Source organism: Pezoporus wallicus, unplaced genomic scaffold (assembly GCF_028554395.1).
Source record: "Pezoporus wallicus isolate ANWC-B61680 ecotype Strahan unplaced genomic scaffold, APGP_CSIRO_Pwel_v1 contig_7265, whole genome shotgun sequence".
Taxonomy (NCBI): Eukaryota; Metazoa; Chordata; class Aves; order Psittaciformes; family Psittacidae; genus Pezoporus; species Pezoporus wallicus.
This window is the reverse complement of record NW_026635568.1, coordinates 827,411-841,258: the sequence shown is the minus strand read 5'-3', so window position 1 is coordinate 841,258 and position 13,848 is coordinate 827,411. Positions and strand designations below refer to the sequence as shown.

The 13,848-nt window shown below is 37.5% G+C and overlaps 1 protein-coding gene across 15 annotated transcripts in view; it reads right to left on the bottom strand.

Annotated features, from left to right (window-relative positions):
• The window catches only part of MAP4K3 (mitogen-activated protein kinase kinase kinase kinase 3), an 80,502-nt gene that overhangs the window by 47,417 nt on the left and 19,237 nt on the right, over window positions 1–13,848 (bottom strand). For 12 of the 15 annotated variants that reach the window (XM_057396874.1, XM_057396880.1, XM_057396883.1 and 9 more), the window contains 8 exons: window positions 11,668–11,723; window positions 8,561–8,608; window positions 6,383–6,425; window positions 5,665–5,737; window positions 3,005–3,136; window positions 2,643–2,705; window positions 2,478–2,559; window positions 2,266–2,376 (listed from right to left, as the gene is read on the bottom strand). In XM_057396874.1, coding sequence (XP_057252857.1) covers window positions 2,266–2,376; window positions 2,478–2,559; window positions 2,643–2,705; window positions 3,005–3,136; window positions 5,665–5,737; window positions 6,383–6,425; window positions 8,561–8,608; window positions 11,668–11,723 — 608 coding nt within the window. Of the gene's footprint in view, window positions 1–2,265; window positions 2,377–2,477; window positions 2,560–2,642; window positions 2,706–3,004; window positions 3,137–5,664; window positions 5,738–6,382; window positions 6,426–8,560; window positions 8,609–11,667; window positions 11,725–13,848 lie in introns of those variants that run through there. The other 3 variants (XM_057396886.1, XM_057396885.1, XM_057396881.1) reach the window with 3 other exon arrangements.

Genomic DNA, 13,848 nt, shown 5'->3' with positions numbered 1-13,848 from the left:
AATAAAATGCTTTCTCAAGTGTCATTAGCAATCTTGTTTTTCAGATGGATTAAATGCCTTAATGAAAATCTGGCAACATGGTTGAGGAGAAATGAGAAGAGACACCTAAATTGCCTAGCCAGTGAAAATGACCCATCATCACAGTTAACTATGATGGAAGCTCATTGGTGAGCTCACAGATGTGTGATGAACAATGATGGAGTACCATTATGCCTAGTACAGAAGCTTGCAAACACAGCAAGAAAACCCTCTCAGCAACATAAAGAACAAATGAACTGAAAAACACCTATCAAAAGACATGCAAATAGCTTGCTTGTCCTCTGCACTTAGCCAGTCTAGCTCACTGATAAATGACAGAAATATGCATTCTCTGATCACGGCTACAGGGTTGTTTTCATTTTCTCCCCAGAAATAACATGTCAATAAAATGGGTACTGAAATGAAGGGTACGTACAGGAAGGAAAAGAGATTCTCCACCTCAGTGGCTCAAAATAAAGATCAAGATTCTAACTGGAAAGATCTATCAATGACATGGGGTAATGGCACATTAGGGTTTCAGTACAATTTCCAGGAAAGCACAGAAGACTCTGATCTGAGCAGCTCACTCACAGGAAACACACTGAAAGCAGCTACCCTTCTTACAACAGCTCATGAAAGCTTTGGTTTTCTGGTTTCTACAGAAATATCACTTTAACAGGTCCCAGAGCTTTCAATCACACCGAAGAGAGAATTGAAGGACACCTAATCCTTGGAGTTTACGATGAGAAAATCCAAGCTCTCCAGTGCTGTCGGGATTCAGACACCTTTCTCTTAACACTGACATAAAAATCAACCACATTAAGTGTTTTCTTGTGCGTTTAACTTCCCTAAATATTTCAACAGAAAAATTTATGAAGTGTGTTCCACTATGTGCAATTGCTTTTAAAATCCTTATTCATCAATCATTACTCATGCATCCAATCCTTACACCTTCCTCTCCCTTCCTCCCATTCAGGAAGTACGTAAGCATTGCACTCTACAATACAAAAAGATCTATTTCACTTGTGCTTCTTTCTACATTTACTTACTTCAGCTTCTAAGGAAAATACACTTGATCACAGAATCATACAATGGTTTGGGCTGGAAAGGACCTTAAAGCTCATCCAGTTCCAATCCCCTGCCATGGGCAGGGACACCTTCCACTAGACCAGGTTACTGCAAGCCCCATCCAACCTGGCCTTGAACACTGCCAGGGATGGGGCAGCCACAGCTTCTCTGGGCAACCTGTGCCAGTGCCTCATCACCCTCATTTCAACGCCTTTCAAAGGCGTTGATTCATGTCAGCTTCTCACTGCTCTTTGAAAGGATATAAGCTCATTTAGCTTGTAAAATTTAAATTATCTCACAGTAGCTGCTTCTTTTAAGCTTCTTTTTGCTTGAAGGCATTTTTAGACTAGTTTATCCATATGAAAAGTAAAACACAAGTATGCAATTAATGAATCAATGCCATTTGTGTCAAAAGGATTATTTTTTACCCCCAAAAGACATTATCAGTTAGGGAACTGTAAACATTTGGAAAGACTTCATTAACATATGCTTCAGTATGAAGACAGGATGCAGTAACAGAGTATCTGTCTTCTCTTATTTATGAAACAGTTCAGTCCTGCACTGTTTATCATCTTACATAAGCATGCTATTTTTTTCTTGGCTGTTAAAGCAGAAAATCAGAAACTCTTCCTTTAACACCACCAAGAGAAATCAAGTTTCAGATTATCCCAAGATGGAAAAGAATCTGCAAGAAGCACACAGCAAGCCATTTTACAAGAATAACTACAGGATCATTATCCTCATAAGAAAGTAAATTAGGACTAAAAGAACAAGTTTTACAAATGTAAAAACTATTTTTACAAATGCTTTCTTTGCAGATGAAAAACAATTTGCAGATGGAAACAGTTCCACAAAGAAACAGAAAACAGAATGCATGACGGAACCCAGGACTGGACTAGTCCTTCGTATTTACTGTTGCAAAATTGCGAAGGACACCAGTAAACAACATTTAAAGTGTTTATGTCTCTTTCTCTTTGAGCTTCTCTCCCCACATTTAATGGATTTTGGTAAGTGCTTCTACACGCAACACAGCAGCACAACCAAAAGTAAAAACAACCCTTGAGACTATTTCAGATCACGCAACATTCTGTGGCTCAATGTATCATAATAATTTACTTTTATCAAAACCTAATATCTATGATTCTATGAATCTGATTTAATGATTAAACATATTCCTACCTCAGGATCATCATCATCAAAATCATGGTAAGTGGAATGATCAGGATTATTCATTTTATCCAAAAGTTCAATAGCAAGACTCCGATTTAATGGCTGGGTAACAAAAGGATGCTGAAAGACAAAGAAAAACACATTAAAATTACAACCACTGTTATTAAGCATATTGTAAATTTGTAACTTTAAAAAAAAAAATCTCACTAATAAATTTATACCTGTAGTAACTTTTCAGCTGTAGGTCTTTTTTTAGGATTTTTTGTAAGTGCCATTTTCACAAAATGATGGAAACTATTGGACCTGTAAAATGAAGTGGCAAGCATTAGAACCAGATACCAAGTGAAATAAATGAACATTATCTACTGAAACAGAAGAGTACTTACCATTTCATTTTGTCCTTTAATTTAGGAGGCTGGAAGTTGCTTTTTGTCATTAGAAAAAGTGCCCTGGAAAAAAAAAACAAACAACAACCCAACCCTATTTCTGTGGTTTACATTTCAATACATATAAGATGAATTATTAAATACATTCTTTAGTTGGCAGGAAGAAGTCCCTCACTTTAAAAGATGCTACCAACATTACACATTTATGCACCAGGAAGACTTATTACCAGTTGCACCATGTACATTCAGAACGCTTAATGCCCTTGCAGTATGCACAAACACCACAAGCACACACAGTGGCTACTCCAAGTGGATTAGTTACAAAGATGTATTTACACACCAAGCCTTAACCCCTTACTAACCTCATTGGATGCAGGTCAAACATTGGAGGTTGAAGTTCAGCAAGCTCTATAGCAGTTATTCCAACTGCCCACAGATCACAGAGCTGGTTATAGCCACCTTTTCTTTCTACTGCTGCTACTTCTGGCGCCATCCTAAAGGGTAAGAGACATTTTTAGGTAAACTTCTTGCTACAAATAAAACATCCTTCTGTACACAATACAAAAATCATGCAGTACTGTAAGCAGTTTACTACTCTTTCCCCTTAAAGCTCTCCATCTATAAGCTCACAGCATATACATTTATACATCAGATATACATGTGTGTCGGTGTGTGTGTAAAAAGTTACGTATACATGAAGTTTTCCTCTATCATCTTCTAGTAACTAATAGGCAGTTTCCAAAACAGCTATTTAGCAGTAAGCAGATGAAACCAGTTTCAGCCTTCATTGCAGGCACACAACAAACTACCACTCAAGCACCAATGAGCCTTAAGTATAATTATTCAATTATAATAGAACCCAAATAATATCCAAATTCACACCTTGCCCCAGGAAGTGATCAACTGACTTTGAAGAATTCTAACAAAGAAACAATTAACAAAATGTCAGTTTTTCTGAAAGCATGAGATCTGAAGACTCATTGGCACCTCTGCACAGAGCACTTGTTTTTAAGGTCTGCCTCAATGTCACAAGACTTCATTTAAATTAAAGTAGTTTCACAGCCTCAGGTAGCAAAAATTAACAAACATAACTGACACAAACAGAAACACCTAAGAAAATTATTCACTGGGCATTGTTACATATTTTGAATGACCAAAGTGAGTTACGAATTTAATTCTCCTACATTGCCATATGAGACAGCAAACATGTTAATATTTTTTAGATTTGAACTTTATTAGTCCAGATCACCTGAAAAGCAGCAGTGGAACTCGGGATGTAACTCAATACAGTAAGACAGATGCATGTCACTTAATGAGTGCTCCAGAAAAGCAGCGAATGACATCTCAAATCATATATCATTTAGGTTGGAGAAGGCCTTTAAAATCATCAAGTCCAACAGTAGACCTAACACTGCCAAGTCTACCACTAAACTATGTGTATCTTTTAAATACCTCCAGGGATGGTGACTCAACCACTTCCCTGGGCAGCCTGTTCCAGTGTCTGACTACCCTTTCACTGAAGAAATTTCTTCTAACATGATGCATTAGTTAAACACAGACATCCTTATCTGTAGATCAGGTTTGGTGGTACAACTTATTTCATGTTTCCATAGTTAAACTAAAATTACTAAGTGTCTTTGAGAGTTCACAGAAGAACTAAATCAAGAAGGGAACAGTTAACCAGGGTAGAGGGGAAAAAGGGTTAACTTTAAAAAGACATGGAAAGGAACACAAGGGTAAATAGCAGGGTTACTACAACTAAAAGACAGTTTTGACCTTCGCTTCTCTCCCATCCAAGAACCAAAGCCTTACCTGCCTGGACACCTCTAATGATCACTAAAACTTTCACACTGCCTGTTTCCAACTAAATTTTCTCCTCTGCGATTTCAACATTTTTCCTTCCTTGCTTCTCCTCTCAAATCTCTGAGAAGATATGCAAACTAAAACTGATGCTTTTCATCAGCATTTAACCTATGTAATGTCTTCAAGGTTATTGTTCAGGGTTATGGCACATCATTTGAGAAGCCTGGCAGGATTCTGTGATTCTGTGATTTGGAAGTTAAACAGCAATACAGGCCAGGACTAAAGTCACCCAGACATCTTAAGAAACAGAGACACAAACCAGTTACACAATCATGACTTATGGGTGTTTGCATTATTCTGAAGGGGAAGTGAATCCATGCCTTGGCATTACTTACACTGCAGAAGAATGCTAAAAATGCTGTGCTTGACCATTTCAAGACCAAATACTTGAAGGAGGGGGAATGTCTTACATGCATTTTTATCTTGTACCTACCATACTGTCAGACAACAGGATTTTGAATATCATTCTGGGAAACATACCACAAAAGCACTATTTTATAGTGAAGAACGTTGCGTCATTTACCTCAAGGGAACAACCATTTCCAGTACAAAGAGGAGAAAATAAAATGCTGAACTTCAGAAAGGAAATTAGACAAACTAGTTTACTGAGGAAAGAACAAAGATGCAATACAAATAGACTAGAAATGTACATTTTAATTCAATCATTTTAGGCAAATAAGGAGGAGGGGACGGGGGTAAGAAAACTGCTCAGAGGAAACATTTCACAAGTGGCCTAAAGAATACGTGGGGACAAAAAATGAAACTCGGTATCAACTGAAGAGTTACAGAAAAGATCTAGCTATGGTGTAAGGGATGAAACACAAAATAGCAAAATGGAAAAAAACAGGAAAGAAAAAGAAAACAATATAAGATCAGAGTTAAAACCAAGTAAAATTGTTTATAGTTTTTAAGTTGGACAAAACTGAGATACATTAGTCAAGTGATGGCAACACAGACATCCAGTTTTTCAAAGCATTAGAACATTTTCTCTGATACTCAGCTAATTCAGGATTTAGCGTAACAGAGATACAACCACTAGAAAGACAGATGCAGCCTTTAGTGATTAGTCTACCCAGAAAGCAACATAGCATGCTTTTATTGCAATTTTTCAACATTACTATGCTATGATTATATTAATGGCCAAGTAAAACACAGTTACCAATATGGGGTGCCAATGAATGATTTCCTTTTGGCAATTGTAGCTGTTATCTGTGCAGATACTCCAAAATCAGCTATTCAGAAAACAAAAACAAAACCAAAATGACAGTTAATAACTACTGTGTAGCTCATTAATTGTTAATGAACATAAATTTGGTTTCCCCACTGTGAGTTTCTTAAACATACTGGAAATATTTAACAAAAAATAAATAACAAAAGCAAATAATGGAAACCTGGTCTATCTCAGATACCATCAGTCAGCTCCTCAGTCACCTGCCAAGTATGCAGGCTGCACACAAACATGCCCCTCATCAACAGAGGAAGGATCTAGAAGGATCAGGCTTAAACAGAAGTCTTAGGAGTTACATGCAGTGTTTTAATATGATAATTTATTATTTTATTTATTATCCAAAATATTCTTTCAGATAACCTTTCAAAGTACATTTCGATAAAAATTTCTAATTAAAGACTTTTAAAAACCTGTGATTTGATTTTTACCTGCCTTATACATTAGAAAGTGTTTTACCTCAGTGTTGTAAAACTACTCCAATTACTCCTCAGATACTAACTGGACGGCACAGTTGTTACCAGCAAGAGAAAAAGAATTCTGATGTCCACTAATTCTTTACATGAACCACTACACCATTAAACAAAATACAGGAGACTGCTTCTTTGAGCACATAAAAATCTGTTATTAACACTAAATTGCATTAACTCACCTAATTTTACATGTCCATTATCCGTTAAAAGGATGTTTGCTCCCTTAAAAGAAAAGAGTAACCACACGTGAATTAAAACATGCAGATTTCTCTGATACTGTATTAAAAAATAATTATGTGAGATCTTGGCCAAAGACAAACAAAGGAACACATGTTCCAGAAATCTGCAGCTTTACCAAGGAAACAGTTGTGAAATTAGCAAGTTGCCATTCTGCCATATAAAGAAAATGGGATATACAGGGTTTCTCATTCATTTTTAGCTTGTACTCTTTAGCCTATGGTACTACGCAATATCTGTGGCACACAAAACCCCTTTCAAAAAGCAGAATATGATTATTCGTCTATGCGGATGAATTCTTACTTTCTTCTATTTACAGTGACTGAAAGGAAATAGGAACTGTAAAGGTCAAAGAGGAAGTGATTTTCTTTTCATATGTAGGAGCTGGTTTTGTCTTGTTTGAGAGCCATGGTAATTATAACTATAGCCTTAAGGACCTGCCTTGATATTCAAGTGTTTAGAAAAACTACTTCCGTTCTTATGCAGCAGATTGTTAGTGCTAGATTTGAAGAATTAGCTGCTGTGTATGCACCTCTCACTTCAGCTCAATAATCAAAACTAACCCAAAGAGGTAATTGGTACTAAAATATCATGACATAAAAGGACTGAGAACAAACCTGATTTCAAGACTGAAACCAAGTACAGGTTGAGCGGAGTGAAGGCAGGAGCTGGCTCCTAATGACAGCTCTGCCCCATAAATTAGATAGAAGGGCAGCATAGATGGGCCTCCAAAAACTCAGATTTTTACAGATTATGGCTTTTCAGGGAGAAGTCTGGCCTGCAGTAAAATGCACCTTATTTTGGCAAATGTTGCACAAGTATAGTTAATGAGCCTTATAAACAGAGCTTTGTAAACACTGACAGTCCGGTTAGCATGCTCTTGACCTTTTTCACCTTTCAAAACTAACAGAACGCATACTCTAAATACATAACTTAGCTACAGAGGAAAGCAAACATAATTCAATAGTCAGGCGATCTCCAGATGAAGATTGTATTTTCCCCACACTAATGAGAAATGCCTTTTTTTTAAATATAAAAAAATTCTCAATGTAACCACTGTAAGCATGTTTTATCATCAGTTTATAGACTAGTATCTATGCACTGTATTCTTACAAGCACCATCTTGCATGCTATAAAGTAACGTTCAATTTTTGTGCCAAAGTAATCTTTCATTCAGAAATGATTTTTTGTGATTGCTCAAACCCCCAGATGACCTTCTGCAGTCAACGAGAACAACTTGGAATCAGGCTGCATTAAAGGCTTCTGCAGTTGGAGCTACTACGTACACCGCATCCCCAGTCTGAAAACAAAGCAAACAAAACCACCCCCCACCCCCCCCCCAAGAATATGATAATTTACTGTTAGATTTCCAGGAAAAAGCATGCCAAGTTTAAGCTGCAGTCTGAGCAAGGAAGAGTTTTGAAAGGCAAAGAGTAAGAAGTAAAATCTCAGGGAAAAAAAGTCGACAAGAAGCTCTACAATGAAACTCAGAGCATCAGAGCCAGAACAAGATAGCTTTTGATTCAACTTTAAGATGAAGGTTTAAGTAAGCCAGTGTTAAGAGGCTGATTTGCAGTACCTTGTCTAATTTTAGCATGCAAAGGATGAGACAGAAGTAGCCTCAAAGAGCCACCCAGAACACTGCAGCCTGCAGATCGGCCTGCAATCTGCTCACCAAGAAAAGCAATAAGAAACCAGAGCAACATCTCTGCTCACCAGTTGGCTCAAAGAGAAGCTTTAAAAGAGAAGCTTTGAAAGCTGAATCAAGCTTCTTGGAAAGGTGTGGGAAAGACCAAACCTTTCCTCTTTCATAGAGCACACTCTTACAGCCATGTGAACACACACTGCTCTAGACAATGGCTCATGCCTGCATTTTATATCACTGTCTAAATCAATAGTATGTTTGGCTCCAATTATAAGAACAAACTATTGCAATGTATGCATTTAAAAAAATATTTTTTTTCCTTCCCTTGGGCAGAAAATTCCATTTCTTTCTAATAGACAGAAAAAAAACACAATTTTTTTAAATATCCCTAAAATTGATAGAGAACAGTAAAGACCCACTAGAGGTGATAAAGCCTATTTTAGAAACATGAGACTTCCCTTCAGTTTTTACTTACCTTTATATCTCTGTGCATTTTTCCTTTACTGTGAAGGTAATATAGTCCCTGCATAAAATATTTAAATAATTTAGTCCAGTATTTTTCATCACATACATTTCTTACTTAATTACGAGACATATTTAGGATCCAATTCAATTATCTTAATGACTCACTGAAGAATATTATTACATTTCAGCATATTCAAACTGTATGTGCAAATTCAATATATGTAGTAGCATAATATCTAAAACACAGGATAGATGTGAAGAATACCAGTCACCACATCTGCTGTAAGAAAAGCATTCCCTGACCAAGTTTTCCTCTGGACATGGTATCCCTCACCTTTCTAGATCAATTTAAGTACTTTGAAATTGCCTAATTGTCTACTATTCAGCAGTCAGATCACTGGATAACTAGTGCTAGTATAAGTATCATAACTGCGCTTATCTCCTATATCATTACATATTCCAGTTAAGTCTAGAAGCATGCTAGCAAACAGAACGTCAGGTCTAACACAGGAGTTCATGGATTTCTGCAGAACCATTAAGCAGTCTCTCAGGGTCTCAATGACAGCATCAAAGCGTTTCAGAATTTGGAAATTAGAAACTCTTAAGTTTAAATACTGGAAGAATTCTATGAAACCAAATTTCTGCGTGGCAAATCACAGAGCATGTCACCTCTGACACTCCAGGCTTATCTTTAAAATTCTCTTCCAGGGTAAAACAACATGTAAACATCTTGCTCGCTCTGAGGTCATGAACATAAACACTGTATGTTCATGTCAGATACCCATGTCAAGACAGATTTATTGGGAGTTTGCCAGCTTATGCAAGACATCATGGAATTGTCTGCAAAAATAAAATAAGACTGTTTCCAACTGTCAGCCTTTTTGTGGATAGTCCTAAATATACCAACAGAATAAATGAATAAACCATTACTTACATGACTTGGTACTTGAGATTTTCAAGTGAGCAAAATTGTACAAGTAGACAACAGTACCACTGAGGATACGTTTCTGGAGTATGTTTTTGTCAGTTTATGAAAAACAGAATGCAGTGTAGCCGAACTGCTTAGCAGTTATGAAACTTAACTCCTTAAATAAACTAAAAACCACCTCACTCACTGTTGTTTTAACCTGTTTCTCTGAAGGAAACGACTAACAATAGCCAGCTGGTCCAATGGTTTTTCATAGTCCTCACATGCATGCAGACCAAAAAAACTGCATTAGATTTGTTTTTGGTACAGAGTGTAACAAACCAAAACATCCACCAGACCATTGCAAAGACTGGCACTAGCTAGAAGAGTCCCATGTACACTCCTCACATTTAAATCTCTGGATGCGGCACAGAGACAAAACACTCATTTTTACCACTGCCCTCTAAGAATGAGGTCACCATGAATGCCTGGAGGTAGGTACTTTAAAGGTCATATTTTAAAGGACCTATATTTTCAGAATCAGCCTCAGTAATTCCAGCCAGAACTGATGGCAAGTGGGATTTTTTGAAAACAGACCATTTAATGGGCTTCTGAATATCAGGATCAAACAACAGCTTTGGGCATTCAAGTGAAACTCTTGATTGATGGAAACTGATGGCAAAATTAACATTTACTATTATGGATGGACATATGGCTTATATTCTCAGAGTTCTAACTAGGATAAGTGACTGCTGCATTATAAGCACAAGATACCACAAACCATATACATTGTATTTGGTCAGAGTATTATAAACATGTAGTTAGACAACTTTAAAATATACAGAAATGGTTAACACTTAGAAAACACAAAATAGCTAATTTCCTTCTCACAGGCAATTTACACATATGAACAAAAAAATCTTCACACACAAATAATGATTTCATAAATTCCATTCCAGACTATGACCAAAGGGCTAGAACACCTCTCCTATGAAGTAAGGCTGAGAGACTTGCATTGTTCAGCCTGGGGAAGAGAAGGCTGTGGGTAGATCTTACTGCAGCCTTTCAGTACTTAAAGAGGGCTTATAAGAAAGATGGGGACAAGCTTTTTAGCTTCCAATACCTAAAGGGGACCTTACATGAAATCTGGAGAGGGACTTTTGACAAGGACCTGTAGTGAGGGGACAAAGGAGAATGGCTTTAAACTGACAGAAGGGAGACTTAAATGAGATTATTAGGAAGCTATTCCCTGTGAGGGTGGTGAGGCCCTGGCACAGGTTGCCAAGAGAAAGTGTGGCTGCCCCATCCCTGGCTGTGTTCAGGGCCAGGTTGGATAGCGCTTCTAGTGGAAGGTGTCTCTGCCTGTGGCAGGGAGGTTGGAACTACATGATCTTAAGGTCCCTTCCAACCCAAACCATTCTATGATTATGTAACAGCAAAACGGTTTAAAGGTTCAAAACCCAAAACAATCCTAGTGTCACATCTTTACTGTATGGAAAAAAAACATGTCCTGTAAATTATGTCAGCAGTCTCTGGCATAGCATAGGGTGACAGCAAGTGACATACAAGGCAGCTGGCTCAGGGACAGAGCTGTCTTGAGAGTGTTTGAGAGAGGCAACAGCTCTAAACTGATGGCATCCAACAGATCTGCATTCACTAGAAGCCAAGAACTGCTCTCGTGTGGAAAGACAACCACTTAAAAAGCCATTTCTGATTAAGTCTTACTAGTGAACTTAGCCTTTAATTTAGGAAAGAAGAAATGAGAGCTAGCACATTCAATGAGGATAGGCTGGTGACTAACCTGAACATCTTCAGTACACACGCAATTTTACTTTTTTTCCTTATCACATATGCAAAATAGTCTTTAAATTTTCCTTCAAACTTGCAATAACTAATTGGTACCAAAATATGAGATAATAAATATGCTGCTTCCCCTCCTAAAAAAATAAAACAAAACCAACAGAAAAAAAAAAAAAAGCCACAGCAGAAAGATGATGAGTTTTCTTTACATGATCCAGGGTAATTTAAGGTTATGCAATTATGCAAACCACTTCTAGGCTATTACACAGAGCATCCTCAGAAGTCTGAGAAAAATGCTAAGCCACCCAAACACTGTACTTCCATGGCATCTCACACTTCTGCAGCATTTATTTTTAGTTTTTAATGCTTTTAATGTAAAAGTCAACCACAAGAACCTGTGAGGATACTACCTGTAGTGTTTCTCTGCTAACATAGGCAATCTGCTGTTCTGAAAGTGGTCCAGTCACTGAAATGCAAGGGAAAAAAAAATATTCTCTCAAAATCAGGTAAGATACTGTCCATTCCAAAACCATAATGCAATGACTTCCGTTCACACTGACAGGACCTTACACAAGAAGTCTTGAATAAATGTGCTTAGGCTTTCCCCCAGATTGAGCACCACCAATCATCTATTAAACTCAAAAATGTGTAGTTCCATTGGAATGGAAACCACTAACTCCCTCCATACATAAATCTCTAACTAAGAGGAAAAAGAAACAAAAGCAGTGATTTAATCACAACTCTTTCCCCTGCACAAACCCATGTTGTCCTGGGCTGGGCTGGACTCTCAACCCAGTGACTCAGAGCTGCAGCAAACTCTGCGCAGTCCCATTTGACCCTTAGGAAGTTCCTTCTACTATTTGTGACCTGCTCTCTCCTTCCGTCCTTCCCACCTGCTCTCTCTGCAGCCATGCAACCTGATCTCAAGCTTTTCAACTCTTTCCTGCATGAGTTACCAGCTGCTGCTCCTGGGCTTGCCACATGACACACCTTCTCAAACTCTCCCCCTGAGCAGCAGGCTCAGCAGCTTCCCAAGGAAAGGGGTTTTCCTCTACCTCCAGTGTCCCATTTCACTCAAGTCTTTTAAAGTAAAAGAATTAAATTCTGAACAACTCCATAAACCAAACACTGAATAACAAGCGAGGAATGGCCTGTGACTTGCCCCCGTTCACTGGACTTTGATCCTGAAATTAAAGGATTTTAAGACCAGGAAATGCAGTTCTCACTGCAAGCTTCTCTGGTTTTGCAGAGAAAACAAATATGGGTTTTCTCAAAGGAAACTGAAGTAGCAGGGCATTAAAAATGAAAAAAGATTTAACTACCTGACTGCTCAGCTTCTACAAAACCCACAACCATAATATAAATTACTAGCATGCAACACACATCTTTGAAACAGGTGTTGATGGTAGATCCATCTTTTTCTGAAATTAAAGCTCCAAATGCACATAAACCAAAATATATTAGCAGCCAAAAGTACCTATTTCTAAGTACGGATGTTTGTGAAATTTAATTCTCATTAACTTAAATGACTTAAGATTACAGAGGCCTTTAGGTTAACCAGAATAAGATCTTCTGGACTGCAATTATGATCAGGAAAGAACCTTCCACTCTATTGGCAGTGAAGACAAAAATCAGCTGCAACAGGAAACTGCTCCTGTATGACATCTGTTCAGGCATTTATGAGGCATGAGCTCATTTCCTACTCTACAGGTGTTCCACATAACAAAGCCTATTAAACATGGTGCTTCTACCAACACTAGCAAAGAGGTGAAGGGTCAACGAGACCACACTCAAATGACTACATTGTAAACATGGTGTGAACTTGCCAATTGGTGCCTTGTTTTAACTGATATACAAACTGTCTGCATGTAAGAGAAAAATGAAGATACTAACATATAAAAATCTTCACAATTTAAAATGTGGACAGATTTTCCATCTGAAATACATTACCTGAGAACTACAGGGCCATTACTCACAGCATACTCTTTTCCTAAGCAAATCTTAATTCCAGGGCAATAAAATCCCTCAAAACTGATTTTGTCTCTTGAAAACTAGCAATTGACTGATCCTCTCTTTATGCAACAGATCCATACACAGCTCTTGTTTCTTAGACCACTCATTGCACCTAAACCTAGAGCAAATACAGATCACACCTTTGCTTTTCAGATGTCATGCATGCAGCACTAAAAAAAAAAAAAAAAAGCCATTGTGGCACTACTGCTCTACAAATATTCAAAAGATCACTGCTTACTAAGGACAAAAGCATCTGTGCTAACCAATCTAGGTATCTATAGACAGTGCTATAGATTATATTAAAGCAAAGTCCAAAAGCTCAGAAATAAAATGGCTATGAAGTAAGAAAGCACATCAGGATGTAACATTTATTTTTACAATGAACTAGTCTGATTTTACAACTTTTGCAAGAGTGGTGCTGGGTACACAGCAGTGATGGTTACTGCATGGAGCAACTTCTGCTTATCAAAATAAAAACGCGCTATAGCTAATATTGTTTCAAAAACCAAACCTAAACCATTATATAATACATAAGCTAAAATTGATCTTCAATGGATTATTGTGGAAACCACATCTAG